Raw genomic sequence first — 27500 nt, 5'->3', positions numbered from 1 at the left:
CAGACACACCGAAAGCATTATGCAGGCTGGAAAATATTCCAACTGTTCGGAAAAGTGATGAGCCAACAGTCAGTGCTTATGAAGTCAGGGAGTGATGGGAGAGGAACCATGCAAAGTCTGCTGACTTTGGGTTGTAAACCTGGATGCTCTCCAGACCTGAGCTCCATGCACAACCCACTCTCTCTCTCGGACTTACTCCATTGTCATCTGCGAGACCACGTCGAAGCTGGTGAAGTCGGCGTTGGTGAAGTTGTCTTTGTACTGGCCCATCTTGATGGCGTCCAGCCACTCATCCACCGTGCTGAAGCTGGAGAAGTCCGGGACGCTGCGGTCCAGCAGTGGCAGGTGCACCCTGCGCGGGACACAGAGCGGGACACGTCATGACCATGCCCACCACTGCACGTGCTCAGACTCAGTTCCATGCAGTGTCCTGGCGATGTTTAATATTCGCACGCATGTTCGATTCTGTCTCAGTCGGACCACCCCTCCACGCACACTATTACACCCGTGTTCAGGATTAGAGCCCAAATAAAAGCTTCCTAACTGCTTTGTCACTGTTAAAGGAGTGCGACTCACGGTGTAGGTGCAAGGTACCCAGGCCTGCTGTTCAGCTACGCCAGCAGAGGGCGGTATTCCAGTGCTCATTCGTAACAGACAGAAGAGATTTTGGGCTGACATTAGGTCAAAAAAAAAAAGCTCTCTGTGGATCTGTCTAAAACAGAACCATGTCCCCAGGTGGCCACTACTTTCAAAATTGCCCTGGTACCTCAGGCTATCCATGGGCGAGCCACCTCTGTCGAGGCGGCGTCACAGACTCGACCCGCCCGGTGTACAGCGGGGAGATGGGCTTCCTTGTGTGCTTTTGCTTCTTTTGCACTTTAGAAACTCTGTGAAATCAAAGCCTGCCTCGATCCTCTGACATAACGCCCAAGGGTCCATTTGCACAGATCAGCTTAGCGCCAAAAAAGAATAAGAAGAAGAAGAAAAAAACCCTGAGGTGATGCCTCGCACAAATGAGCTACACGGACGAGATCAGAAGCGAAATCAGAACGTTGGCATCATGGGAGCAAGATTTCCTTCTGGAATCTACAAAAATAGATTCTTCTTTCAGGATATTCCTGTTGGCAAGCACTTAATATAAATAATAAAGGCCAGCGCTGAAAATTTACAGACATAAATGGGAATGCATATGTAAACAGCGCACACACACACACACACACACATGCCCCCCCCCACACACACACGCGCGCACACACACACACATACACACACACACACCCGCCCCCCCACACACACACTAAGACCTAGACAAAGCCAGGTATTGTGCCTAAAAATTAGTCTTCAGTAGTATCCTCTGAACGAGAATTTCCAAAGCAAAGATATATCATGTGACATACTTGGGTTCCCTCCCTTGGAATAACACAGTGAGTGTCCTGTCCTTGCACAGGCAGTACAGGCAGCGTGGGTTCTGGAAATCGAAACTTACGTTTGGCACTACTAAACATGCCACATCCCTTAGACAATATTGAACGTTTCTACATTTAAAAGAACACTAAATGACTTTTAGAGGTGTGGGCTCCCGTGCCTTATGGGAATATTTATATATGTGCTGTTTTTAACTCCAAAACCAAGGAATTTCACCCCAAAAAAATCACAACACCTTAAAACCATTTTCAGATGCTAGGAATGCAGAAAAACGAAGAGAAAGCTTTCACACTGGTCCAGTACTTGTACTTGTAACTTCTTTCTATACTTCACGCAACGGTCCTCCATGTTTTCAGACAGCGTGGACAGCCGAACATCGCAAACCCCCCGTGTAAACCCCTCGCCATGGGATCCGGCCCCTGGTGCGTACCCCGAGGAGAGGGGGGTCATGGCCTTCAGGCTGTTGGGGTTGCGGATCATCTTGTCCAGGTGGTTGACAATCTGGCTGAATTTTGGCCGGTTGTTCCGCTCTTTCTGCCAGCAGTCGAGCATGAGCTGGTGCAGCGCGCTGGGGCAGTCCATGGGCGGAGGCAGCCGGTAGTCCTGCTCGATGGCGTTGATGACCTGCAGGGGGCAACGAGGAGCTGTTTAGCAGCTGTCAGAGATTGTCGAAGATGCCAACAAAGAAAGAATGTGGGCCCTTTGGAAAGATATAGCTGTACCACAAATGCCCAAACTGTGTGTGTGTGTGTGTGTGTGTGTGTGTGTGTGTGTGTGTGTGTGTGTGTGTGTGTGTGTGTGTGTGTGGGTGTGTGTGTGTGTGTGTTTGTGATAAAGCATGATGTCACTTTCCTCTTGCTGGAGGGCATAGGTCTACTGGCCATAAGTGTACTGGGCGTAGGTCTACTGGGCGTAAGTGTACTGGGCGTAGGTCTACTGGGTGTAAGTGTACTGGGCTTAAGCATACTGGGAGAAAGGGTACTGGGCATAAGTGTACTGCGCGTAGGTCTACTGGGCCTAAGTGTACTGGGCGTAGGTCTACTGGGCCTAAGTGTACTGGGCGTAGGTCTACTGGGCCTAAGTGTACTGGGCGTAGGTCTATTGGGCCTAAGTGTACTGGGCGTAAGTGTACTGGGCCTAAGTGTACTGGGCGTAGGTCTATTGGGCCTAAGTGTACTGGGTGTAGGTCTATTGGGCGTAAGTGTACTGGGCGTAGGTCTATTGGGCGTAAGTGTACTGGGCGTAGGTCTACTGGAGCTAAGTGTACTGGGCGTAGGTCTATTGGGCGTAAGTGTACTGGGCGTAGGTCTATTGGGCGTAAGTGTAGGGGCTGAGGGACACTGTCAGAGCTAGTAGCCCTGTAGGAGGTGGAGAATTGATCTGGTCTCCTCATAAGCACACTGTGATCATTATCTCCATCTGAAGGGGACCCAGGGAATCCATTTATCATTGCACACACACACAAAGACGCACACACATGCACACACACACACGCACTCTTTCTCTCACACACAAAGATTCTCTCACTATCTCACACACACACACACACACGCGCTCTCTCACTCTCTATATTTCTCTCATACACACACACACATGCAAATGCACAGACAGACACACACACACATGCTTTCTCACTCTCTCTCTCTCACACACTCACACAGGCTCACGATCATACGCACATTGTTAATCAGGAGAGTAAAGTTCAGTGCTATCTGCGTGTGATCTAAAACATGCCGATGACAGGGCTGCGCCCAAAAGCGATTCCTCATCTGCTCACAGAAAATGTAAACGGAGAGTGAGACATGCGAGCGGTTTTCTGACGCACCGCTGCCGTTCGGCAGAGTTCTCTCCGGGCTACGGCACGACTCCATCTGCTGCACAGCTCTCACTCATTTCTCCGGCCTGCAATTACTGTCAGACCCAAACATGATTCACGCCCGCTCACTAAAATACATGCTGACTAATTTCTGTGTTTAGCAAATACGCTGCAAGCTGTAACAGGAAATTCCCGCTGTCACTCAGTGTTTAGAGACGTCTGGTTTTCTGCAACTGTCAGCGCGGTATCGAGCGTTTCCCGCTCGGTTTGGTCCTCGCTGGGACATCACTTCCCTGTGCCCAGATTGTTGGGAAAGTGGTGGAGGTGTCTGTGGGCGGAGTTAACCTTCCACACATGCCTTGGTGTCCGAGCGTACCACGTGGGTTACAGGACCCTAGTGAGACCCAACAGCTCTCCAGCTCATTAAAGTGTAAAGGCGCTCCGTCCCGAGCCCGATTAATCTCCTCCGGCCGGTGCGGAACCCCAGCCCGGAGGGGCGGCGAGGCACCGCCAGGAGCTGCTAATGAGATAAGTGCCGAGAGCCGAGATCTGGGCCCCCTCTTAGCGCATTAGCACGCCCGCTTTCAATCTGAAAGTTATTTTCATTATCGGGACCAATAATTTGCTTCTGCCTCGGCCACCCGGAGGGAGGCTGGAGGCGGCAGCACCGGTGAAGGGCAGGAGACGTTAGCCGCGGCCTGCATGCTAATCACGCCACCTGCATGCCGCTGACTGGGTGCAGCGTTCAATTGGGCCTCAGTTTTAGTTTGAAACACCGTCCATTCCTTTTAATACTGATCACCCACAATTTTGCTATTTTTATTCTTTTTCGATTTTAACTTTCTCTAGATTTTTCATTTTTAGTCTGATTAAGTATTATGTTCTTTCAATTTAAGTTCCTTTTTGGCTTCATTTACACTGGATTAATGTTCTACTCACACATAGTCCGAAGCACTTTGAGATGCATTTTTTGTATGAATGTTGTTAATAACGTTATTATTGTTGCTGGTGGTGGTTGCCCATTCATATCTGTTTTCATTGATGTAGTGCATTAAGCCATCTGTCTCCAGAGCTCTGGGGCTGTGGGGTTGTAGGATTGTGGGGCTGTAGGATTGTGGGGTTGTAGGATTGTGGGGCTGTAGGATTGTGGGGCTGTAGGATTGTGGGGCTGTAGGACTGTGGGGCTGTAGGACTGTGGGGCTGTGGCTAATGTGGGGCTGTAGGACTGTGGGGCTGTGGGACGGTAGGACTGTGGGACGGTAGGACTGTGGGGCTGTGGCTAATGTGGGGCTGTAGGACTGTGGGACTATAGGGCAGTGGGGCTGTGGCTAATGTGGGGCTGTAGGACTGGGGCTGTGGGACGGTAGGACTGTGGGACTATAGGGCAGTGGGGCTGTGGCTAATGTGGGGCTGTGGGACGGTAGGACTGTGGGACGGTAGGACTGTGGGGCTGTGGCTAATGTGGGGCTGTAGGACTGTGGCTAATGTGGGACGGTAGGACTGTGGGACTATAGGGCAGTGGGGCTGTAGGACTGTGGGACTGTGGGGCTGTGGCTAATGTGGGGCTGTAGGACTGTGGGACTGTGGGGCTGTGGCTAATGTGGGGCTGTAGGACTGTGGGACGGTAGGACTGTGGGACTGTGGGGCTGTGGCTAATGTGGGGCTGTAGGACTGTGGGACGGTAGGACTGTGGCTAATGTGGGGCTGTAGGACTGTGGGGCTGTGGGACGGTAGGACTGTGGGACTATAGGGCAGTGGGGCTGTGGGGCCACCCTACATTATGGTTACCACAAGACAACAGTGTGCCGGTCAACAAGCCATTTAAATGACTGCATGTTCCCATGGAAATAAATGCAGATGACCAACGTGATTGATTCTGTAAGGAGGAAGAGACTATAGGGAACGGTCCATCAAAATGGCAAACTGTACAGTCCACCAAAACAGAAAAAGTATTACAGCACATGACATTACAGGAATGCAACAGTATACACGCGAGTGCCGATGGGTACGTACGTCCTGATTGGTCATGTCCCAGTACGGCCTCTCCCCGTATGACATCACCTCCCACATGACGATTCCGTAGCTCCACACGTCGCTGGCTGAGGTGAACTTCCTGTACTGGATGGCCTCGGGGGCCGTCCATCGTATGGGAATCTTCCCCCCCTGTGACACGCGGAACAAAAACTCAGAGACCAGCGACTGACATTCACAGAGGGAATCTTCTGCGGCTTCTATGAATTCGGATGGATTGCGTCGCTGCATTAACTACACGCGCCGTAGAAAAGCTGGTGGACGTGTGCAACAGAGGTATGTAACGCCTCACCAGGGCGCTGGTGTACGTGGGATCAGATGTGTCGTCCTCCAGGAAGCGGGAGAGCCCAAAGTCCGAGACCTTACACACCAGGTTGCTGTTGACCAGGATGTTGCGTGCGGCCAGGTCGCGGTGCACGTAGTTCATGTCCGAGAGGTACTTCATGCCCGAGGCGATGCCGCGTAGCATGCCGACCAGCTGGATCACCGTGAACTGCCCATCGTTTTGCTGGAATGCATAAAAATAAATCTTGAGGTCACGCCGGCTGGTCCACAGGTAGCTCCGTCACACGGCACAGTCTCGGACACAAAAGAACGGTTATCGCTGCTTTAAGTTTGCCTGGGGCTGGGACTGGCTGGTTTTCTAACTGCTTGGCCGATTCTGGGAGAGGCAGGGAGGGTTCCGGTCGGGTCAGGGTTTGGGTCGGAGCAGCTGGCGCCCATGCGACCCTGAGCCCTGCTGAGTGCGCCAGCTGTTTGCCCTGGCCGTGCATGTGAGGACAGCCGAGTCTCCAGCTGCTGCTGTCTGCAGACCCACCACAGACACGGCACACCACACTCAGCAGACAGGAGCAGCCAGGCTAGCTTACACATGCACTTACACATGCACACACACACGCACACGCGTGCTCTACACAGACACAGACGTAAAACCTACATGTCGCCAAGTCACGTGCACGGAGGTCCTCATCTCGTCTCGACTGCACTGTGTGAAACTTGACCCTGAAACTCTTCCCCTATGATCCAGTGCCTCAGTAAAACTTGTCCCACTAAGTTAAGTGAACTGGCTTCCTCCTCACAGCCTCCTGTCTCCTCACTTCTCTACTTCCTCCACAGAAATTAGACCCTATTAATCACTCACATGGCCCAAATCTTATCTGAGCACAAGGTAGCACTCCAATCCCTCACGCGGATTGCTTACAATTCCATCGGAGGAAGCGTCGCCCCAGGTAATTAGGCCTGCAGCCAGAGCTGACTAAACATCCTGCATCCAGTCATACCTCAGCAGTGCTTTGCACCCTGACACCTGATTCAGATCTGCTCACAACTCAGGGAAGCTGACACAGTCATCTGAATTCCTTATTCCATCACTAATTCTGGAAATCATTTTGATGGACTGTTCTCTCTCTCTCTCTCTCTCTCTGTCTTTCTGCAGTACTCATCTCTAAGCTATATAAGGGAACCCGTGTCCTCTCCCACAGTGCGGCACGGCAGGGTGTGTGTGTGTGTGGGGGGGGGAGTCTGTCTGGTGCGTGTTCCAGTGGCGACTCGCGCGTTCAAGCCGCGACACTGTCAGCGGCTGTTGCGGGCCACACACCGCGTTTGTTTTGGAAGCCCTGAATTAGGCTGTCAGAATCACACGGCAGCCTACACGGCAGTTTGAGCCTAATCGCACAAACAAAGACACCACGGCCCCTCGCAAACGCAAACGATCTTCATGGCAGAGAGGAAGAAGGGTTTATGTACCTGGATTCAGACTTTGGGAAAGCAAACGCATCCTCATCTGCTTCTACGTGAGTCTACTCACGCTCTCACAACAAAGGGGCCGTGAACAATCCCCGGTCCCTTACGCATGCAGGCACGCAAAACGGCTCCGAGGCAAACTCAACGCTGCAGACCGGTAGACGGTATTAAAACAGCCCTACGCCTGCTGGGAAAAAAACCCAAAACAAAACAGCCAAACCCAATCCAAACCAAAGCCCTCACATCCTTCCCACTCTTGTTCACTCATTACAAGCCATCGCACATTCGTCCGTGCCAATTTTTCGAACAGCGTGGCGCGGCGCGTGGGAGGAGGCCCTGATGTCAGCCGAGCGTATGCCGCACGTCTCAACGTGAGCTCGCGACGCCAGCTCGCCAGGCAGCTCTCGCCAGGTGCCATCTGCGTGGCGTGGAGAGACCCGTGTCTGAGCGATGGGACGCCAGTGCGAGTCGGCCTCCTCTTGCTGTGGCAGGTCACCTCCGTCCTGTTACCTTGCCTCATTTTAGGGTCTGTTCCTTGTTTGCGATTGTTTGCACTTCCCCACGCCCTTTAATCCGGGTCAAGGTAAAAATACGTTTTCACTTATGACGGATCAGAAGGAAAGCTATGCTAATGAGAAAAAGAACTCATTCACCTCCCCTCGGAGATCAGACGGCCCCCAATTAGCATAAATCACAGACATATAAATATATATATACTTCTGCCCCTTCAAACACGCAGAAAGGCCAATTAACTGTGATGAAGGTCTTCTGGACTGCGTGCCACTGTGTGCTACTGGCATCTGGACTGCACCCTGATTCCAGCATCACCAAACCAGCTTCGCTGTTTTGGGATCAGTGAGACATTCCCTTTTAGCGAAACATATGCACCCTGCCAATCAGCTGCTGCCGGATGATTCTTCCTCACACACGCTCCCATATATTTCGGTGTTCGGTTTGACGTGCGTAAAACGTGTGGGATTAAAACGATCGGCCCGGCCGCGGCGTTTCTGATCGACGTGTTTCACACCGAACATCACACAGGTGTGTTTATCGAGCTGCCGTTTTCTCCGAAGCCTGTAACACCGGAGAAAGCACAGGGGGGGAAGCGCGACCGATGGAATACGGGATGGAATGACCGATGGAACGGCGCAACGTTCCGAGAATACCAAAGTACTTATCTTTAAAGCGGCCTTGGTAACAGAGCAAAAGCGACTATAGCGCCCCACGAAGACGGCGGGTTAGGGGGGGACCACGGCAAATACGCAAATCAATACGGAAGTGATGCGCTCTATAGGGGGCACGGTCTGCTCCTGGCTGAGGATGATGGGTATTAGACAAACCCCTGCAGGGGATTACCTGATAGACATGGCAATGTGATTGAAGTATGTGCATGTCAATGTTCACGCACATCCACACAGGTTTATGCTAATGAGAGCTCTGCTTTCAGCCACACGTCTCTGTGTGCTGTCTGCAAGGTGTGTGTCGGTACGCCTGGGCACTTACAGTGTCTATGGGGGATTAAAGGATTCCAATATATTTTATTTGCCTTATCATTTCCTGCAGTCCAAGTCCAACAGATTCCCGTCATTTTAAAATATGATCTAAATATCTGAAGGCACACAGTGTGTCATTTGATATGTATGTCCATGGCTTTCTGTGTGTGTGTGTGTGCATGCGTGTGTGTGTGCATGTGTGTTTTACTCACCCTCAGGAAGGAGTCCAACGATCCATTCTCCATAAACTCCGTGATAATCATCACAGGACTGCTTTTGGTCACCACGCCCTCTAGATGAATGACGTTGGGGTGGTCGAATTGGCCCATGATGCTGGCTTCGCTCAGGAAGTCCCGCCTCTGCTTCTCCGTGTAGCCTGACTTCAGCGTCTTGATGGCCACGAACATCTCCCTCTTCCCCGGCAACTTCAGGTTGCCACTGCACACCTCCCCGAACTCTCCTGAGGGGCGACAGAGGTCGGAGTTCGCAGCGGAGGGGGGGGGTAGATGATGGATGTTTGTGGCAAAGCGAAAGGGAACGTGTGTCTGCAGGGTGAGCCTGGCGCCCGGCCGGACCTCACCTGCCCCGATGACCTGCTCTATCTTCACGCAGGAGATGTCGATCTCCTTGGCAAACTCCCGCACAGCCTCGTTCGGGTCTTCGTAGGTAAACGGATCGATGTAGATCTTCATTCCTGGTGTCACTTGGAGAAACAAAGAGACGCTATAATACACAAAGCCCTGCTGCCCCGGGGGGGTCTCTAGGGGCTGTGGTGCGGCTGTCTGGGCCCACGTCGGCGGTTTCCCACCCAGCAAACCAGATGGCTTTTCATGGCAGGTAAATGGGCTTTTAAGAGCTCAGTCGTTTCTCGAGAGCCATGCCTTAAATCCCCTTATTCCGACTCTCTGTTCCACAGCTGGTACTGGTCAGTTTAACGTCTGCCGTGCGCGTGTGTGGTCAGCCAGCTGCAGTGGCCATTCGCGGGGTGGCCTATGCCATGCTCACACCGGGATCAGCAGGAGAAAACGGACAAAAGAACTTCACGGGATATCAAAGCAAAGAGAAAAGGCCTCGGCGCACACAAGGTCACGGGGGGGCAAGACGTCGGTGGAATCGTCTGCAGTGTTTTAGACCTCCTCTGATCTCCTTGCCTTGCCGGTGCTGAGGGGCTGGGAACGCATCTGCTGTCTGCTGAGGAACGTTCTAGAAGGTCATGCGAGGAGCGTGAAGGACCACCCTTCAGCTTGTGGAACCGAGGCGTTAATGTAGCAAGGCTGCCCCTGCCTGTCTAGGGCTCCGGCTGGCTGCGCTGAGCTGGAGACGGCTTACGTAAACGTACCGTTTACCGCAATCTTCCGCCGTTGATTACAGCGGGTGAGAGCCGTCTCACTTGACGAGCGAGGGCAGCGGGCGGGAAAAAAGGAAAATCTCCACTGGAAAAGCGTCTGAGCGTTCTTCCACAGCAGCGCGAGCAAGAGGGAGCGATAAGTGAGCCAAAAGGAAACAGGAAGAGAGAGAGAGAACGAGGGAGAGAGGGAGAGAGAGAGAGAGAACGAGGGAGAGAGAGAGAGAGCGAGGGAGAGAGAGCGCATGCAAGGGCTTTCTTGAGATGGAGAGAGGGATAGAGAGAAATGTGCTAGCTTTAAATGAATGTGTGTATAGTACCTCATTCTTAAAAAGCTTTAAAAATGTGTATTACTATATCTCATTATTATAAAAGAATCTCTGTGGTGCGGTAGTGCGATTCCACAAGGGATTACTCACATAACGGCACTTATTTACAACCTGTTTATAATTTTAAAATGTCTTTTTATGAGCTTGACTGCACTGTGACTTTACAGCACTGTGAGAAGACTACGATGATATTTACAAAAACAGAAATATGATCCTCCGTGTTGCCTCTCCCCTCTGTCTGGCCGGACGAACCTTGAGCCATTAGAATGGTGACACTAACGGTCAGGTGAAAGGGTGGCGTTGGTGTTAGACAGGCCGTGAAGGTGCAGAAAAGAGCAGAAAAGAGCAGAAACGTTTTTCATCACCCTTTCCACAGTTTGACCCTCTTAAATTCTTTTTAGTCATTACTCTTAAAGCAGATTGTTCAGTGAGTGTGAATTATTAAATGACTATAATTAAGATAATCTGGCCCGTTGGTGTAAGAGTGAGGAATGAGACTCAGGGGGTCCTTTAAATGTAAAGGGTTAATCCTCAAAGCATGTGTGGGAATATGCCACACAAAGGCTGGTGGCAGTTTCGTGTGTGTGTGTGTGTGTGTGTGTGTTTGGAGTAGATCAGGGTCGGCGCACTCACTGTGTCCGCTGGTGTAGTGCTGCAGTTTGTCTGTGTACTCAGAGTCTGCTCGGTCGAAGCCACGTCTGCGGGAACAAACAGACAGAGTGGCGTTGGGGCTCTCGGGGTCTGATGCAGGCATGGAAGCAGAGGAAACGGTCCAGGAAGCAGACCATGTCTACGCCGTTACACAGGGGAGATGCGACAGGGGCTGCTGCGATGCTCTAAAGCTCAGAGCAGTGCCAACCTACCGGTTACACACGATGACGATGACCACCAGAGCAACAAGGAAGACCAAACCAGCAGCGGCGGAGCCAATGATGAGAGGAAGCTTCTCCTGTATGCTGGTGTTGTACTCCTCTGTAGGCACACACGCACACACACACGCACGCACACACACACAGAAAGATCCAAATATTAATGCTTCCGTACAAACCCCAAGTGAAGAGTGTCTAAATGTGTTCCACCCTGCGGCGATGGCGCCTCCGTGGAGATCCTTGCTGTGTTTCTAACCTATCCCGCAGAGCAGACCGGCGCAGGTGAGCCACCTGCCCGACATCCTCAGGAGGGAGCTATGGGACAGGCAGCCCTGTGCTGGATGCCCCGAGGGCGTGTGCAGCCGAGGCACAAAGGCCCCTGAAACATATGGGCAGCCGACGCAGGGACTGTGTCGGGCTGTGTGCTCTCAGCATGGGACAGACGGATGGGGCGGGTGTGCAACTTTCTCTTTTCGTCTCTCTCTCTCTCTCTCTCTCTCTCCCTCTGCCTATCCTAATTAAAGCCCGTCCGAGCGCTGCACAGACACAACAGACATGCTATCTGCCCACTGGCTGGCTCTGGAAGCCCTGCGGAGAGAGAGAGGCACCGAGAGAGCGTAGCGGCCGGCCTCGGCAGCCCGCTAGGCTGGGGAGACTCGTGCTCTCGCCGATTTGCCATTGTGAATAAATCATACGCCACGCTGGCAGTTTGAAATGGACTTAAACGCATTGTGCATTCTGTTTGCAAACACGCCCGCCACCCGGCTGAATCTGTGTGCCAGACTGTCACCGAATCCCGCCGGCGGAGGACAAACAAAGCTGATTCCCGGCGGCGAGCGGTCGGATACGATCACACCTCAGTCGGATCAGAGGGCTGCGTGCGTGAAGGACAGCAGAATCTGCCCCTCGCCGCTTCGCGGCTCTGCTCCCCGTCCGGGCGCCGTGCGTCCCCGGGACAGCGCCGCCCTACTGGGCCGTGTTTAACGATTTCACAGCACGCCACACACCAGACGGAGACGTCGCCTCTCCCAACACCAACAATCAAAGGAATAAATCCAAGTAAACGAATAAACGCTATCGGAATAAATCGCGCTCTTTCGCGAGCAGTCGGGAGCTCGGGAGGTCCCCCGCCCGCGTGTTACGGAGAGAAACCGGTGCCAGGGGCACGCTCGACGCGGGCAAAATTCCGACCTGCCCTAATGGATTCTGACAGGCTATCTAGGCCCTGCGGGCATCCTCTGTGTGAGAGCAGGCGTCTTACCCTCGGTCATGGTCTGGAAGTACATCTTGCCGCTGTAGCGTCCGAAGCCAGCAACAGTGCGCGCCCGCACCTGGAACACGTAGATACCCCCGGGCTTGAGGCTACGGATGACGGCCGTGTTGGTCTCACTCCGCACCGTGGACGAGTTGTGCTCGTTCTGGACCTGAGCCGGATACAGGAAGAGTATGGGCAGAGAGTGGAAGAGTCATACCCTCATATAGCTAGATGACAAGACTAAGTGATGAAGGCTCTGATCCACAGGGGTCGCCAGGGACACTCGTAGCTCTGACATTTCTAGTTCAGTAATGATTCATTAGCTTACAGTCGGAGTCATGCCTGTGTTTGATGTGTTTATCTGTGTGTGAGAAAAGAGTCGGGGGCTGTGTGTGTATGTAAGATGGATGTGTCTGTCTGTGTGTGTGTGTGTGTGTGTGTGTGTGTGTGTGTGTGTGTGTGTGTGTGTGTGTGCGTGCGTGCGTGTGTGTCTGTGTCTGTGTGTGTGTGTGTGTGTGTGTGTGTGTGTGTGTGTGTGTGTGTGTGTTGAATATCGTGACACTGATACTAAAACACCACCACAGTAAACACATCAGGAATGTAATGGAATAGATTATAGAACAGGTAACTTCATTTTTATTTCTTTTTTAAAACATTTTTTTATTGTTTGTTTTTATTCTCCAGTGCATATATGACTATAATCTCTTCTGTTTCGCTAACAAACATATTTATCTTTTGCTTAACTAGCTACTTTTACTTTTTTTTAAACTGATGGTTTAAAGAAAACTAAATTAAAAGCAATGTGAGTACAGCAAATGACTTTATTAAAAAATCAACATGTAAAAACAACCACCAAAAACCAGCCTGCAGGTGCATCAGCATTTGAATGTGAATTGTTTAAACTTAATAAATCAGGATACGTGAATTAAAATATATTTTGTCAAATATATTTGTAGATTTTGCTGAACTCTATAGATGTTGAACAAGACTGTTGTTAAACAAGATTAAGGTTGTCATGCAGCTGTTGAACCTTACAACTGTGTTTGAAAACAAAACAGCTTCACAACATGAAGTGAAACAGAGCTTTGTCACTGTGATGTGCCAGACTTACTTGTAATGCCAGTCACATCCATAACGTTCAGAAAAACTGTAATTTATGTGCTGAAAAGTGTTTTCCTGTTTGTGGGTGGGTTTTTTTCCCATACATGAAGGTGTAGGTTTGGCAATCAATTAGTACATTTATAACATTAATAAATGGATTATTGGGTTATTAAAGCTTTTACATGGGATTCAGTAATCTGATGTCCTCGAGTTTATACGATTTCTTTGACAGCTATCTTTACATATGCAGCCAAACTCCGATGGTGTGAATAAAGTTTACTGGTCACAAAATCCTGTAGATCACACGTGTCTAACATATTCGAGAGCGATGGCTTCCTGAATTTTTCGTACAAGTCCGCATGTCTGTCAGCGAGACGTTTCGCCAAGTTGCACTGTGTGCGGAGGTTTTAAACTTTTGCAGGCCGAGGGAGCCAAAACGTCTTTTGCAGGCGGTTTTCGTTGCTCCATATGCGCCCGTTGTTATCTTTGGGTTTTTTTCGCCAAGCCGTGGACGGTCAGCATGAGTGTTTATGTTAGCAGCCGCGTTTCTTGTTTTGGCGTCCTACGTGCCGAGCACACCTGCACACACAGCCCCTCTGCACATCCACGCAACTCAAGAGGAAATGTGGCAATTCTATAAAACACTGTCATTCTCAAAGCGCCACTGCTAATAAGATGGGTGAAAGTACCGTTGTTAGCAGCAGGGTAGTGCGATGCCTTTCTATTATCAGTACTCCATGCAAAACTAATGTGTGTGTGTGTGTGTGTGGTAGTCTGTTACACAGGCCGCTGCTGTCAGCCCTGTCTCTTGATGCTGTGATATGAGTTTTGCAGCAGTCTGTTTTGACAGCAGTGTCTGAAAAAGGAATTATACTAAGGAAAGAGTTACAGTGAGAACTCAGCCTGTGACATTTATTGCCTGTGTGTGTGTGTGTGTGTGTGTGTGTTCTGTAAAACCCATTCATTTATCCACAATTTTGCTGGTTTATGAAAACAGATTCCTTGACTCCCCTGAGATGCTGTAATTTTATCTCTGTGTGTTGCATTTATTTAGAAGTTACACAGATTCACCCATGAAAGACCACCTAACTGGCCAGCATTTTCCATAAGACATAAAACTTCATAGGCATTTTTAAATATTTCATATTAGGTTATGCTTAGATTGTCCTTCGGCATACATATAACAGATTATAGATAAGCTTTTATAAGAGTTCCCTGCATAAATCACAGCGCCCCAGATAATATGTGTGTGTGTGTGTGTGTGTGTGTGTGTGTATGTGTGTCGTGGGCAAAAGGCAACGGCAGCTTGTGTGTGTGACTGTGAGCGTGTGTTTTCTACAAGTGCCTGCTGAGGAGTTTGTTTCTGAAGTGCTATTTTTATGGCGGCCAAGGCTGCATTGTTTGAACCACAAATCCCCGCACCCAACTCCCGGCAGCCACGACTGACTGTGATTACGAGCTGCTTCTATGTCTCTGCGCCAGTGCCCTCAAGTATGAAAAAAAACACAGAAATGAGGCAAAAAGGGGAAAAAAAAGGGAGAATTTCCATGTACAACAATGCGGCTGCGTGTTTTCGGAACGCTTGAAATGAACGGATGACGATGGCCACCCTTACGGTAAAACAGAGAAGGATTACAGAAACATAAATACAGGGCACGGCGTGCGAGTCTATGATCATGCTGACCAACCTTACGGGTGTTGGGGGGTGGGGGGCATGCATTAGAAAAAGATGTAGCAGTGGCTACTGGTGACCGAGCTACTGGTGACCGAGCGCCTGTGGACGGTTGAGCGTCGGTACCTTCTCGTAGTATTGCAGTTCGTAGTCCAAAATAACCCCGTTGGGCTGGTCGGGTTGAGACCAGGAAAGAGTGATGCTGTCCACTGTGCGGCTGACCTGGTGTATTATAGACACTGTGGACGGAGCTGGAAAAAGAGAGAGAGAGAGAGAGAGAGAGAGAGAGAGAGAGAGAGAGAGAGAGAGAGAGAGAGATATTACAAACAGTTAACTCATGACGAATGTTCACAGTCAAAATTACAGCCGTGCCCTGCAAACAGTTTAAGAATACGGCCATAACTACGCATACGCAATGGAAAACCGGGCCGAGGCGGGCCAGGGCGAGGCTGGCTCCGGCGCTGAAGAGGGGAGGTGCTCCGTGACTCGGCCGGGCCGCAGCCCTGCGCTGAGCTACTCAAACGCTCCGGGGGGATTTCCAAGTGCGAGTTGCTCCGAGTCTCTTTCGCGCTGTCCGCTTTGGAACCCAAAGTCACCCTTGTTTGTAGAAGATTTCTGCGGGAGATTTTTTATTTTTTTTTTCAGGGGAAGTAGGTTTTTTTTTTTAATCTGAGCGGCGTGGTGACTGTGCAGTTGGAAAAAGCGGCTCTTTTCTGCTTGTCCTGCTCGGGCTCCGTGTGGTGGCGTGCGAGCAGAGCTAAATGATTGGGTTGTTCCTCACGCTCGTTAAACTTGGCACAGCGGGAGCGAGAGAAGTGTTTGGGCTGCAGTAGGGTACAGGAGGAGACATGGGGTTTTGGACGCCTGGGATTTATGGCCCAGGCGTGCGCTGCCTTCTCTGGGGCCTGCCCCCGTAAAGACACGCGCCTCCGCTGCCATGGAAATAACCGCCGGCTGGGAAAGCCTGCCGCCATGATTCATCACAGCGGAGTGTGGGGAGAGGGCCGAGCTCGGACAGGCCGGGATGCGGGGCACGTCCCTCCTCTGCGGTGCACCAAGAGTTCGGTCCGGAGCAACGTTCATTTTTAGTGGTGCCTCGGCTTCGAGTCTCAAGATCTGTGAGTGACATGCTTGTATCTAGACAGCAGGGCGAGCACACCAGGCCATCGCGAGTGCCGCTCTTCGCCCAGGCAATGATGAATGGCTGTTTCTCTGGACTCCATTTCCCGGAGGCCTCGCCGAGCCTCTGGTCGCATGCATCACCGTGCACCCCCGGACACCTTAATCGCGGTGCCCAGTTTGTCTGCTGACACAAGACGCCGCTGGTTAAGGCTTTGTTTGCAGCATCCCAGCCCCGCACCGCTGTCGCCGGGAATCTGATTCGGAAGAGCGGACGTGCGATCCCGTACACACCCGCCGACCCGGGCCGGGCCGGCGGGACAGGACCGGGTCGGACCGCGCTGCGGTTCCCTTGTGACTGAAGGATTTGTTCCTGACAGACATTTGTCCTCATGAGGAACCAGCCCCAGAGCCCGAGGCCGTGGGGGTTCAGCCCAAAGCTAAGCGCCACTGTTATTTGTGGAAAGTGTCAAATTAAGGCAGTTATGTCCATTACGTTGCCATCTCCGCATCTCCGAGCCCGGTGAGGAGCGTGAGTACTGCAGCTTGTCAGCTCGCCCAGTTGTGTGGGATTCCAGCCTTTCCACACAATTAATCTCCATGATCCAGATGAGCAAGACTATTCATCTCTGACCCTTGGTGTTTCACTTTCCTTCCTGGAAGAGAGAGTTCTCAGACACACTGAAACGATCAGCCAGCGCGCCACACAAGACGTACAGAGTGTGTGTGTGTGTGTGTGTGTGTGTGTGTGTGTGTGTGTGAGATGAATCTTTAACAGATAGCATTTAGCTCTGCTTTGATATAACACACACTCATCTGAGGGTAATGTGAGGACCAGCGCTTTGGAGAAGGCGTTAGGTATATACAAATCCAAGCATACGTATACACACACACACACACAAAGCAGGCTACAGAGCGAGGAACGGCAGAAGGAATAGAAAAATAATGGAGAGGAATGGTTTTTATTTGTTTGTTCTGCCTGCTCCTGGACAGAGCTGGACGATCTGTCCTTCCAGCTGCAGACCTGCCGCCCGGGACGGGAACCGACAGGAAGCCCCGCTCTGTACTCCGGTCTTGTGCAAAGCCTTCACTCCGCAACGCAAATGGCTCCTTCCCGGGACATGTGCCAGCAGCGTTTGGACGCACAGGGGCAAATTCTTTGATAAATGATAAATACACAGTTTACAGTGCTACATCCAGCCATTTAGACCTAGCGGGCTTTAATGGGCCACGGTCTTCTAAGCATAAATAAGCCATTTGCGGGTCTCTGAACTGTCTAAAGGGGGTAACTAAATATTCTCTATAGTTATTACTCCGGCCTGATGCGCTGTGCCAGTTTGGTTTCTGAACCCCCCCCCAGTGCCACTCAAAGCTTTTGTTCCAAAAACCGTCTTTAAAAATGAGCAATTAATCTTAATTAGGAAGGTCGGACTGTGATCTCTGTGAGGGTCACCTTGTCCGACTGTTCCAGCAGTCTCCGTCCCCATGCGGAGACAAACCGCTTAGAGAGAGCCAGGACTGAAACACAGCTGGCGTCCAACGGGCTTTCCAAAGCCTGTTAAAGCGATTCGCTACTCCGAATTCCATGCCGAGATTTTCTTTTTTTTTTTCCTGTGACCGGCCGTGCTTTAAAATCAGCACATTTAACAGGAAACGTTTCTGCTAGTGTCGTAAGTTCAAGAGGTGCCGATGCAGGACGGGGAGACCGCACTGGGTGCAAACAGCAGATGACGCGGGATCCAAGGCCTCGCCTAATTGGCCAATCGGAGGCTTTCACCGGCGCAGGGCTTTCGCCAAATCCCACTGGCTATGCCATATGGCAGCATATAAAAGGCCGTGTGGGCATGTGGGTCTCATTTGGAGCTGGGCTGTGGTGTGGGGAGTAACGGGTGGGTTTAGCGAGGCCAGTGGAGGTAGCTCCATCAGGTCGGCACCCATAAACCCGACACCACCCCGGGCCCCCTTCCACAGCAAAACCTTTCTTTCCCCAAGGCTTTTCCCAGAATACTGCTTTAGCCTGACAAAGCTCGAGGCGCAATGTTTCAGACGCTTCAGCTTTTAACGCATGTTTGAATCTAATTCATAAACACTAGCATCTTAACATAAAAGGACAGAAAGGCCAGCAAAAGAAAAAAAAACAACGATAAACAAACAAACAAACAAACAAAAAGGCATTAGTCTGGCAGGCAGCCCTGTTTCCCATCTGCAGAGGATTGTGGGATTTATGTCTCTGCAGTTTCCAGTGCAGTAAAGCAGCACAGAGCGATTTCAGTTCATCAAACTTTAAACCAACCACACTGGAAAAGACTGAAGCATTAATAGACTTGAATGCGCCCTGTTAGCTAATTCCAAAATAGGCACTTCAGAGGCTTACAAAAGCTCACGGATGCTCACAGAGACGTGCGCTTCTAATCTCGCGGATTCCCGCTAGCCAATAACGCTTCGGGTGGATCTAAACGAAGAACTGACCGATTCTGCTGTTGTTGTTTTGGTTTATTTTTTCAAGCACCATGTTTTTATTTAGCTCGCGGATAGCTAGAAAGATCTGGGGCAACGCTCACGTACGGCTCCCGGAGGTCCGGGCGAGCGGTAGGAAGAGGGCAACCTCTGTCCGCCTGTCGTCCGGCCAGAGATTAAGCCACGCAGAGCGTGCGGGTGGGAAACGGGTTTGCCGGCTCTGAGCAGCATAGGACGACGGCGCTCGTGATCACAAAGAAGCGAGAAGGTGCCGTGGGATTAGGCGGAAGGAAGACTTTTAGGGAGTAGAAAAGGGTAGGAAAAATACCATAAAGGCATCTGGATAGCAGTTACACCAGCCCTAAAGGTTAATATATAACCTCTGTTATATAAGCTCTGTTACCAGTAGATATATACACAGGGGCAAACATTTAAATTAATATGAAAATCTGTCCAATCAAGGCATAAATGGAATTAGTGCAACATCCTGAGAACGTCACACACCAGTGGTTCACAGAGCAAAACATTCACACTTGTTATCGCGTGACACAGAAACTCTCCGACGTGACCCATCCGTCACGTATCCACAGGTGACGTCTCGAGAGGACATGACAGGGTCACATCTGAGGAAGGGGGGGTTTGCTCATCCTCTCAGTGTCCTTAGCGTCCGTGGCATCGGCCTTTCCCGACCCAGCAAACACAAGGCACGGATTATGGAACATTAAGCATTCCGGAGCGGAGCAGGCGGAGCGGATCTCTCGGAAAGGGCTGGAGGTGGTCCGATACGGAGCCCGGACTTCTAGCTGCTGTCCGTTAGGAGGTGTCTAGGCACGTGGCCTACGGCTATGAGCGAGAACACTAGCGTGGTTGACAGACCTGTGTGAGCTGGGAGGAGCTTTTGTTTCATCTTGTTTAAGTGTAACAAATAACAAAGTGAAAGCCTTATTTTTTTATTTCCTCATAAAATTCCGAGGTCCTCTGGCCGGATCCGCGGGGATCCACATCTGAAAACGGGCCGAGCTTACTCTGTGGTACCCTTGTCATGACCCTCGATTAAATCAGAAATGTCCAGTACGTGCATGCAAGCATTGGCACTTTTGAACGAAAAATGTCAAATGACGGCCAGGCTTCCGGAATTACGCCCGCGGCGGAGCGCTAGCCTGTGGATTTACGTCCGCGCTCTTTAAATGGGGCATGTAATTAAATGCGGATTTCATGCGCCGGTCACCACGGAGTCAACCTCGGCTCGGTGGCAAAGGCTATGCACACGGCTCCTGCTTCATCGTCAACATCATCATCAGTATGCCAGGGAGCGCTGCTAGCCGGCGCAGGACTATCGCTCCTTCTGCGGCATCTTTCACCCCTACCGGCTGCCCTTTGACCCTGCCTGACACCGCCCATATGTGGGCCCTCTGCCAGCGTCGGTCCTGACGCAGACCTTACACCCCCTATACCACCCCCCCACACACACACACACACAAACAAACTCCTGTCTTGAGAAACAGGTCATAGTCTCCTTCAGATCGAACCACTGATGAACCAAACAAGGCCTTCTAACACACACACACACACACACACACACACTAAAGCCTCTAAGATGCTTGAACAATGAAGATGAGGCAGAAGCCAAAGCAGATCTCGAACTGGCCGTATGGAAGCGCTTGTTCCGGCACGTAGCTTATGAGACGCGAGAGTGCTTCACGTACAGGTGAGAGGCGCACGGCAGCGTGAGACCGCGCCCACCGCCACCCCCACTGCCAATGGTGCGGCGGCACGTGGCCACGCCCACCACCGCCCCTGTTGCCGGTGGCGCAGCCGTCCCGCGTGGCCCGAGAGCAGGTCGCCAAAGCAATTTCAGCGATAATTAAGTCGTAAATCTTCCCCTGGTGCCTCGACAGCGGTCTGAGCCAGATTATCACGGCCCACCCTCCGAATAATGTAATACAGTCGCACAATGCCCCAGCTGGCTCGTATTTTTTAAAAAAAGGGAAAACAAATTCCTCTATAGGTGTGAACTCAAGTACGGCATGTGACAGCGCTCACCTTGCCCTAATGAAATGGCTAAACAAACAGCAACAGGAAAACGGTGAAGGCAAGGTAGAGAATGCAACGGGATGTTCCCGCGCGGGCCACGTGGCCGGCGAGTGTGTTTGGTGACAGGATCGTAGTCGCAGAGGCGGCCTCGAAGCGTCGCATTCCAGCAGAAACGGCCCGAGACCAAACGGGAGAGACTATGTGCACTTTCACCATGAGTAAAAGAATGAAAAGGCTGTTTTCCAGCAAGCGCCTTCTGTGTAAGCTGCATGGAAACAGCAGAGTGTCACTTATTTGTGCGCGGATGGAGCCAATGAGCACGGAACTCCTCAGGAGCGCAGAACGGCGATGTGGTTTGACCCTGGTTCAGTTCCAACACCCCCTGCTAGCCTAGCTAGCTCCATGTCTGACGTAGACCTTGTGCCTCGTTAACGTGATCCTGTCCATGATAGAGCGCTTGTCTGCTGCGCTGGACTGAAGCCATGACAGACATACGGCTGCGTTTTTTTTCCAACTCTGAGGGGAGCGGGTGCAAGAGTGAAACCCCCCGAGCCCCTGGAACATTGCAGCTTCTTCTCCACTGCGGTGTGACAGATCCCATCACACACGGCCAGTGAGCTGACCCACTCTGCTCTTATACATCTGTCACGCCAGTCCAACGGCTATGCCACTTCTGTCTTCAACCTGGTGAATTTTAGCCTCAGGTGTGTGTGTGTGTGCGTGCGTGCGTGTGTGTGCGTGCGTGCGTGTGTGTGCATGCGTGCGTGTGTGTGTGTGCGGCAGCCGTGTGTGTGTGTGCGTGCGTGTGTGTGCGGCAGCCGTGTGTGTGTGCGTGCGTGTGTGTGTGTGTGTGTATATGTGTGTGTATTCATGCGTGTGTGGTTGTATGTCAGTGTGCGTGCGTGGTTGTGTGTGAATGTGCAAGTGTGCATGCATGTGTGTGCGCGTGCGTGTGTGCGTGCGTGTGTGCGCGGCAGCCGTGTGTGTGCGTGCGTGCGTGTGTGTGCGGCAGCCGTGCGTGTGTGTGCGTGCGTGTGTGTGCGTGTGTGTGCGTGCGTGCGTGTGTGTGTGTGCGGCAGCCGTGTGTGTGCGTGCGTGCGTGTGTGTGCGGCAGCCGTGTGTGTGTGTGCGTGCGTGTGCGTGTGTGCGTGCGTGTGTGTGCGGCAGCCGTGTGTGTGTGCGTGTGTGTGTGTGTGTGCGTGTGTGCATGCGTGCGTGTGTGTGCGTGTGCGTGCGTGCGTGCGTGTGTGTGCGTGTGTGTGCGTGCGTGCGTGTGCGTGCGTGCGTGTGTGTGTGTGCGGCAGCCGTGTGTGTGCGTGCGTGCGTGTGTGTGTGTGCAGCAGCCGTGTGTGTGCGTGCGTGCGTGTGTGTGCATGCGTGCGTGTGTGTGCGGCAGCCGTGTGTGTGTGTGCGGCAGCCGTGTGTGTGCGTGCGTGTGTGTGCGTGCGTGCGTGTGTGTGTGTGCGGCAGCCGTGTGTGTGCATGCGTGCGTGCGTGTGTGTGCGTGCGTGCGTGTGTGTGTGTGTGTGCGGCAGCCGTGTGATCAGGGCAAAGCTCTCTTTGTGTTCGCTACCTCGGAGCCAAAACATGTGCTCCTGCTACCCACGCCAGAGCCTCATGCCCCTCCTGCAGTTTGCCCTGGTAAACCGACTCAATAAAACACAGTGCTTGTCTCCAGCAAGACCTTGTTGGGAATGCTGGAATTCCATAATTAAGACAAATCACCAGTGGCTGCGTTGTGGAGCCGCTCTGCTTGTGGCTCACGCCCCTATCGTCTCCCACATGACCGATCGTCACTGCACGTGCACGTGCGCCCTTGGAGCAATCGTGGCCTTCTTAAGAAAGTTCATATGAAAATACTTGTTTTAGGGCCAGGAGCAAATATGCAGATAAATAAAGAAATATTAACATGCTCACAGGACTTCAGTGTGTTTCCCAAGCACTCTCGCCTTTAGAAGGGAACATTTCTTTCTGGTCTCTTCGTATACAAATCATTGTCATCAGGACAAATAAATCTGAAACGGTCTCCTACACGGGTCCTCGGTTCGAATGTCTTTTCGGTGAAAGCTCACCGCAGGAGGCAATACCCAGGGGGCAGTACCATCTCTCTCCGTCTTCGTGGATGTGTGCGTTTGCATGCTGGGCTGATGCGCGACAACGCCAGGGAGAGCCACAATGTGGGGAAGTTTCCGGAACGTAGCCCGCGGCAGCGCGGTCCGACAAGACCCCGGCCCAGCAGAGTGGCCGTGTGTGCCTGGCACTGGAGAACGAGCATTTGAGCTTGCGCCCTCCCCAAACGCTCTGCGCTCATCAGTGAGGGGAGGGAGAGGAGGCGCACACAGGAGAGAGTTGCTCTCCTGCCAGTTGTCTCCAATCTGATTATTTGTTTGTTTCTTCCACAGAAGGTTCCCTCCCCTCTCCAGCTGTGGGGCTTAGAAACTGGCCTAATTAACACACGCATGCGCACGCCCGCGCACACGCACGCACACACAAGTACGCACACACTTGAGACTACACAAACTCACTTGTGAGTCCAAAGGAGCACAAAGTTGCCTCGGCTAATGAGGGACGACGATGTTTACGTAACCTCACCCCCCACCCCCCCCCCCACCCCCTGCAGCCATATGCAATTAAAGGCCCGGTCCATCTGCCCCGCGGCTGCTGCGACCTGCCCCAGGGGAGAGGCTCACTAAGCGGGGTGCTGCTCTGAGTCCCGGCCCCGCTCTGGTTCTTCCTCGGATCTCTCTGGCTGAAGCTGCGTCTCGTAATCCGACCCGACAGCAGGCCGGGCCCCGGGCGCGGGGGTGAAGTGGGGTGAGCCGGGTGCAGCAGGGAGCAAAAGCGTGGGGCAGAACAGCGGCGGGTTCTTTAGAAGCATTCCGAGTGCCATACGGTTGCTATTAACGGGCTGCCTGAAAGGTGAAAGGGCATCAGGATGGGCATTCGCGAGGAAGAGGAAGGAACGTGTACGAGCACGGCGGCGGGCTCTCACTGGAGTCGTTGGCGCAGTGCGTGAGGAGCAAGATTTTTACCGCACGTGTAGCGTGATCCTCGCTTTTTCTTTTAAGGGATTCGTGTTTATGGTGTCCGTTGTCGTGGCGCGCGGATGGTGCAGATCCGCTCGTGGGTTTCTGGGCGTCGCGCCGACGCTTCCTGCAGTCAAAGGGAGGCTGAAGGAATTGGCAGTATGAGCAGAGGACAGGCGCGCACACGGAGGTGAGATGAATCGGCACGGAACAGACGACCTCCACGGAGGAGCGCGGCGGTTACAGAACTAGCGTAAAACAGAGCTCGGCTCAAACGCTGCTTTTTTGGAAATTAAATGTGATCAGAAAAATGAGTGACTAAAATGTGGAATATATTCTGTTTGCCTGTTTCAAACGCAACATTTGTACGCAAATAATAAGCAGTAGCAGCCATATTTGCCAGACTTTAAAGGGTGGACCGCTGCTCTCTAGCACAGAAGGCCGAAGGGTCTCCTTCTAGTTCACGGCTCTCACCCACCCAACTTCCCTCGCAGGGCTGTGAGACTGCAGTGATGTGAGACTCCAGTGCTGAGAGTGCAGTGTGCAGTGTGAAACAGCTCACACACATGGACTGGTTTTGTGCTCACGTGTTCCAGGGAACATGTTAAACACATTTTCTCTTCACACACATTCAGTGCTAATTGGATTTCCACAGCTGACTGGATGGATGAGAGACACACAAATTACCAAGGAGGGTGTGTGTGTGTGTGTGTGTGTGTGTGTGTGTGTGTGTGTGTGTGTGTGTGTGTGTTTGTGTGTCTAAGAGAGAGAGAGAGACAGAGAGAGCATGTTTGCACAAAAAATAGAAAGACAGGAAGAAAATTGACTTTGAAATTTATATCCAAACCAAGTGATTTAGTACTGTGGTGTGTGTGTGTGTGTGTGTGTGTGTGTGTGTATGTGTGTGTTTTAGAGAGATGGTGTGTGGTTTTGCATGGTTTGCTGCAGACACAGACTTTACACAAATTACCCTAGTAATTACACAAAATGTTTGTGTGTGTGTGTGTGTGTGTGTGTGTGTGTTTGTGTGTGTGTGTGTGTGTGTGTTGACTCTACAGGCTCCCTTCTCTTTTGAAGCTTTTTTCCCAGCATGCTCTGGGCCAACATTCATCACATTCCCTTGCGATGTAAACACTTCTTTGATTCCAAAGCCTGTCACACTGAATCTCTTCCCTCCACTCTTTAAACATCTGTCCTTTCCTCTCATTGCGCCTCACTAACGTCGCTCCGAAGCCACTATCCACACATGCTGGAGGCCGGCCCGGCTGGGAGGGGCAGTTTTCGGAATTGTGCCAGTTTCCGTCACTGCCTGCACGTCCCGTGCAGTAAAGCAGGGCTCGGCTCTCCAGCGCGGCAGAGCCGGGCCCGGGATCTGGCAGACCGTTCCACGCATCCCCTGCAGAGGCGCGCCACGGAGCGGGGATGGAGTCCGTCTCCGTTTAACGCCCGCGCCAAGAGTCCGTCCCCGTCGGTCCGCTGCACGTTTGATGAAAGACAACCAAAGAATGGAGCCCCAACCTCGCCACCCCTGATATATCTGGGATTTCTACGACTAAACCCCAACTGCATGGGTGGAGAAACAGGCAGGTCCATCGCTGCTAGCGCTGTCGCTACGGCAACGTATGATGGTGGTGGGGGGGGATGGGCAGGGACGGGAGGGGGGGTGTCTCTGAGCCGCCAGCAGCATTGCGTTGAGATGTAGAGAGTTCATCCAATCAGGAGCAAGAAGCTGTTTTCTATTAGAAGTGGATCTTGGCCTGTCCCGGGTTTGGGAAAAGCCCCTGCACGGCTAAAGTGCGCTGACAGCACCGAGGATTCTGGGGGCTTTATTTTCTAATGCCTTCATAAATGGAGGCAGATCAGGGGTAGCCAAGGCTGGGACGCGGATCGGGTGAGCCTGACAGAGCAGACGCTTGGACAGGAAACAGTGCTACGAGTGCTGTGTGGTGACGGTAGCTGAGCCCGGCGCCACCTGGGTGAGACAGAGCTGGGAGGTGCCCGTGGTATGGAGCTAAAGACTGATGAGGCCATGTGAGTGTGTGTGTGTGTGTGTGTGTGTGTGTGTGTGTGTGTGTGTGTGTGTGTGTGTGTGTGTGAGTGAGTGAGTGAGTGAGTGAGTGTGTGTGTGTGTGTGTGTGAGTGAGTGAGTGAGTGTGTGTGTGTGTGTGTGTGTGTGTGTGAGTGAGTGAGTGAGTGAGTGAGTGTGTGTGTGTGTGTGTGTGTGAGTGAGTGAGTGAGTGAGTGTGTGTGTGTGTGTGTGTGTGTGTGTGTGAGAGCTGTGTGAGTAATGGGTAATGTAACACTGGATAGACGAACAAAGAAAAATGTATAATACTGAGAGAAGGGGAGAAAGAGAGAGAGAGAGAGAGAGACAGTGAGAGAGAGAGATAGAAAGAGCAACAAAGACAGAGAGAGAAAATGAGAGAGAGAGAGATAGAGAGGGAGAGAGAGAGAGAGAGAGAGAGAGAGAGAGAGAGAGAGGGCGAGCGGGTGAGAGAGAGAGAGAGAGAGAGAGAGCGGGTGAGAGAGAGAGAGAGAGCAAGACCATATTAATCAATGCATTCAGAGATTCATCCAAGAGCCAATCAAAGGCTGCCCCACCCACTCACCGGCCTGGTTGGTGGTGATGTTGACGGAGGCGTAGTGAGGTGAGTAGGGGCTCTGGTCAGAGACGCCGTTGACGGCCTGCACCTCGAAGGTGTACTGGGTGTGGGCGAGCAGCTCGCTGATGTAGACACGTGTGTCGGTCAGGCCGAGCTGGCGTGGCACAAACTGCACGTTGTCTCCGCAGCGTGTGCAGCCGCCCCGCCCCCCACCACAGCTCTTGCAGATCACGTTGTAGACCACGTCGTCCCGCCCACCGCTCTCCCGCGGGGGGGTCCACTCCAGCATGAGGGACGTCTCGTTCACGCTGGACATCACGTTTCGCGGGGCGGAGGGCACGGCTGCGCACGGGCACACACACACACACACACACAAGCACGCATTTAAATGCTGTGGAGGCCACACACGGTCCGGTGGTACACGTAGACCAGAAAACTCCGAGACGTAGTCCGTCTCCAAGACTAATGCACCAGTGCTCAGCAACACGGCCTGCACAGAGTGGTGGAATGTCACAATTACAGGGTTCGCGTCGCGCCGGCCTGCGTCGATGCGCCGTCATGGACGACTGCTAATTAAGGGCTGGGTGCACCGGCTCCCTGGTCTCTGCGCACGAATAGTCTCAGGGCTGTGTCAGATTTATGACAGAAAAAAAGGAACTCGTGTGTCTGTGCGTTTGTGTGTCTGTAAGAGAGAGAGAGAAACAGAGAGAGAGAGAGAGAGAGTGCTTGGGAGGGGGCAGAGAGTGACAGAGAGATAACTAGAGAGAGTTGAGTGTTTACTCGTGAAAAGTGCATTTGAAGGAGAGTGCGAGTGGTTCACTTCAGAGACTTCTTTCTGACTGACAGCCAACTCAAACCCACAATGCCGTGCGTTTATCTTTAATGGGCATGTGCTCCTAATTACTGTGGGCGGTCCTCGAGGGGCTAATGAGATAATCAAGAAGCAGCACTCTGCCCCTTCTGCCCCTGTAAGGAGGAATAAAGCAGGCGGCCAACGGATCGCTCCTCCGTCTTTCATCTACAGGCCTCTCTGCGGGACGTCCTGAGTCCTGAAGGCAAAACCCGCCTTGTCTGAGGCGTGAGTGAATGCGGGCGGGTGCGCGTGTGTCTGCGAGTGTGTGGGTGGGTTGGTGTGTGTGTGTGTGTGTGTGTGTTGCTCCAGGGTGGAGATGCAGCGTTCTC

General features: G+C 52.2%; 1 protein-coding gene across 3 annotated transcripts in view; it reads right to left on the bottom strand.

Annotated features, from left to right (window-relative positions):
• ephb2b (eph receptor B2b) overlaps window positions 1-27500 on the bottom strand; it is a 124184-nt gene that overhangs the window by 734 nt on the left and 95950 nt on the right. Inside the window, exons 5-15 of one of the 3 annotated variants that reach the window (XM_027024347.2) lie at window positions 26325-26660; window positions 15206-15330; window positions 12313-12475; window positions 11046-11154; window positions 10816-10880; window positions 9089-9211; window positions 8721-8968; window positions 5565-5780; window positions 5255-5404; window positions 1856-2049; window positions 197-352 (exon numbers count right to left, since the gene is read on the bottom strand). In XM_027024347.2, the coding sequence (XP_026880148.2) occupies window positions 197-352; window positions 1856-2049; window positions 5255-5404; window positions 5565-5780; window positions 8721-8968; window positions 9089-9211; window positions 10816-10880; window positions 11046-11154; window positions 12313-12475; window positions 15206-15330; window positions 26325-26660 (1885 nt within the window). Of the gene's footprint in view, window positions 1-196; window positions 353-1855; window positions 2050-5254; window positions 5405-5564; window positions 5781-8720; window positions 9212-10815; window positions 10881-11045; window positions 11155-12312; window positions 12476-15205; window positions 15331-26324; window positions 26661-27500 lie in introns of all 3 variants that reach the window. The other 2 variants (XM_027024355.2, XM_027024339.2) reach the window with 2 other exon arrangements.

The sequence above is a fragment of the Electrophorus electricus genome, chromosome 20 (genome assembly GCF_013358815.1).
Source record: "Electrophorus electricus isolate fEleEle1 chromosome 20, fEleEle1.pri, whole genome shotgun sequence".
Classification (NCBI taxonomy): Eukaryota; Metazoa; Chordata; class Actinopteri; order Gymnotiformes; family Gymnotidae; genus Electrophorus; species Electrophorus electricus.
The sequence above is the reverse complement of the archived record's forward strand: the minus strand, read 5'-3'. Positions and strand labels throughout refer to the sequence as shown.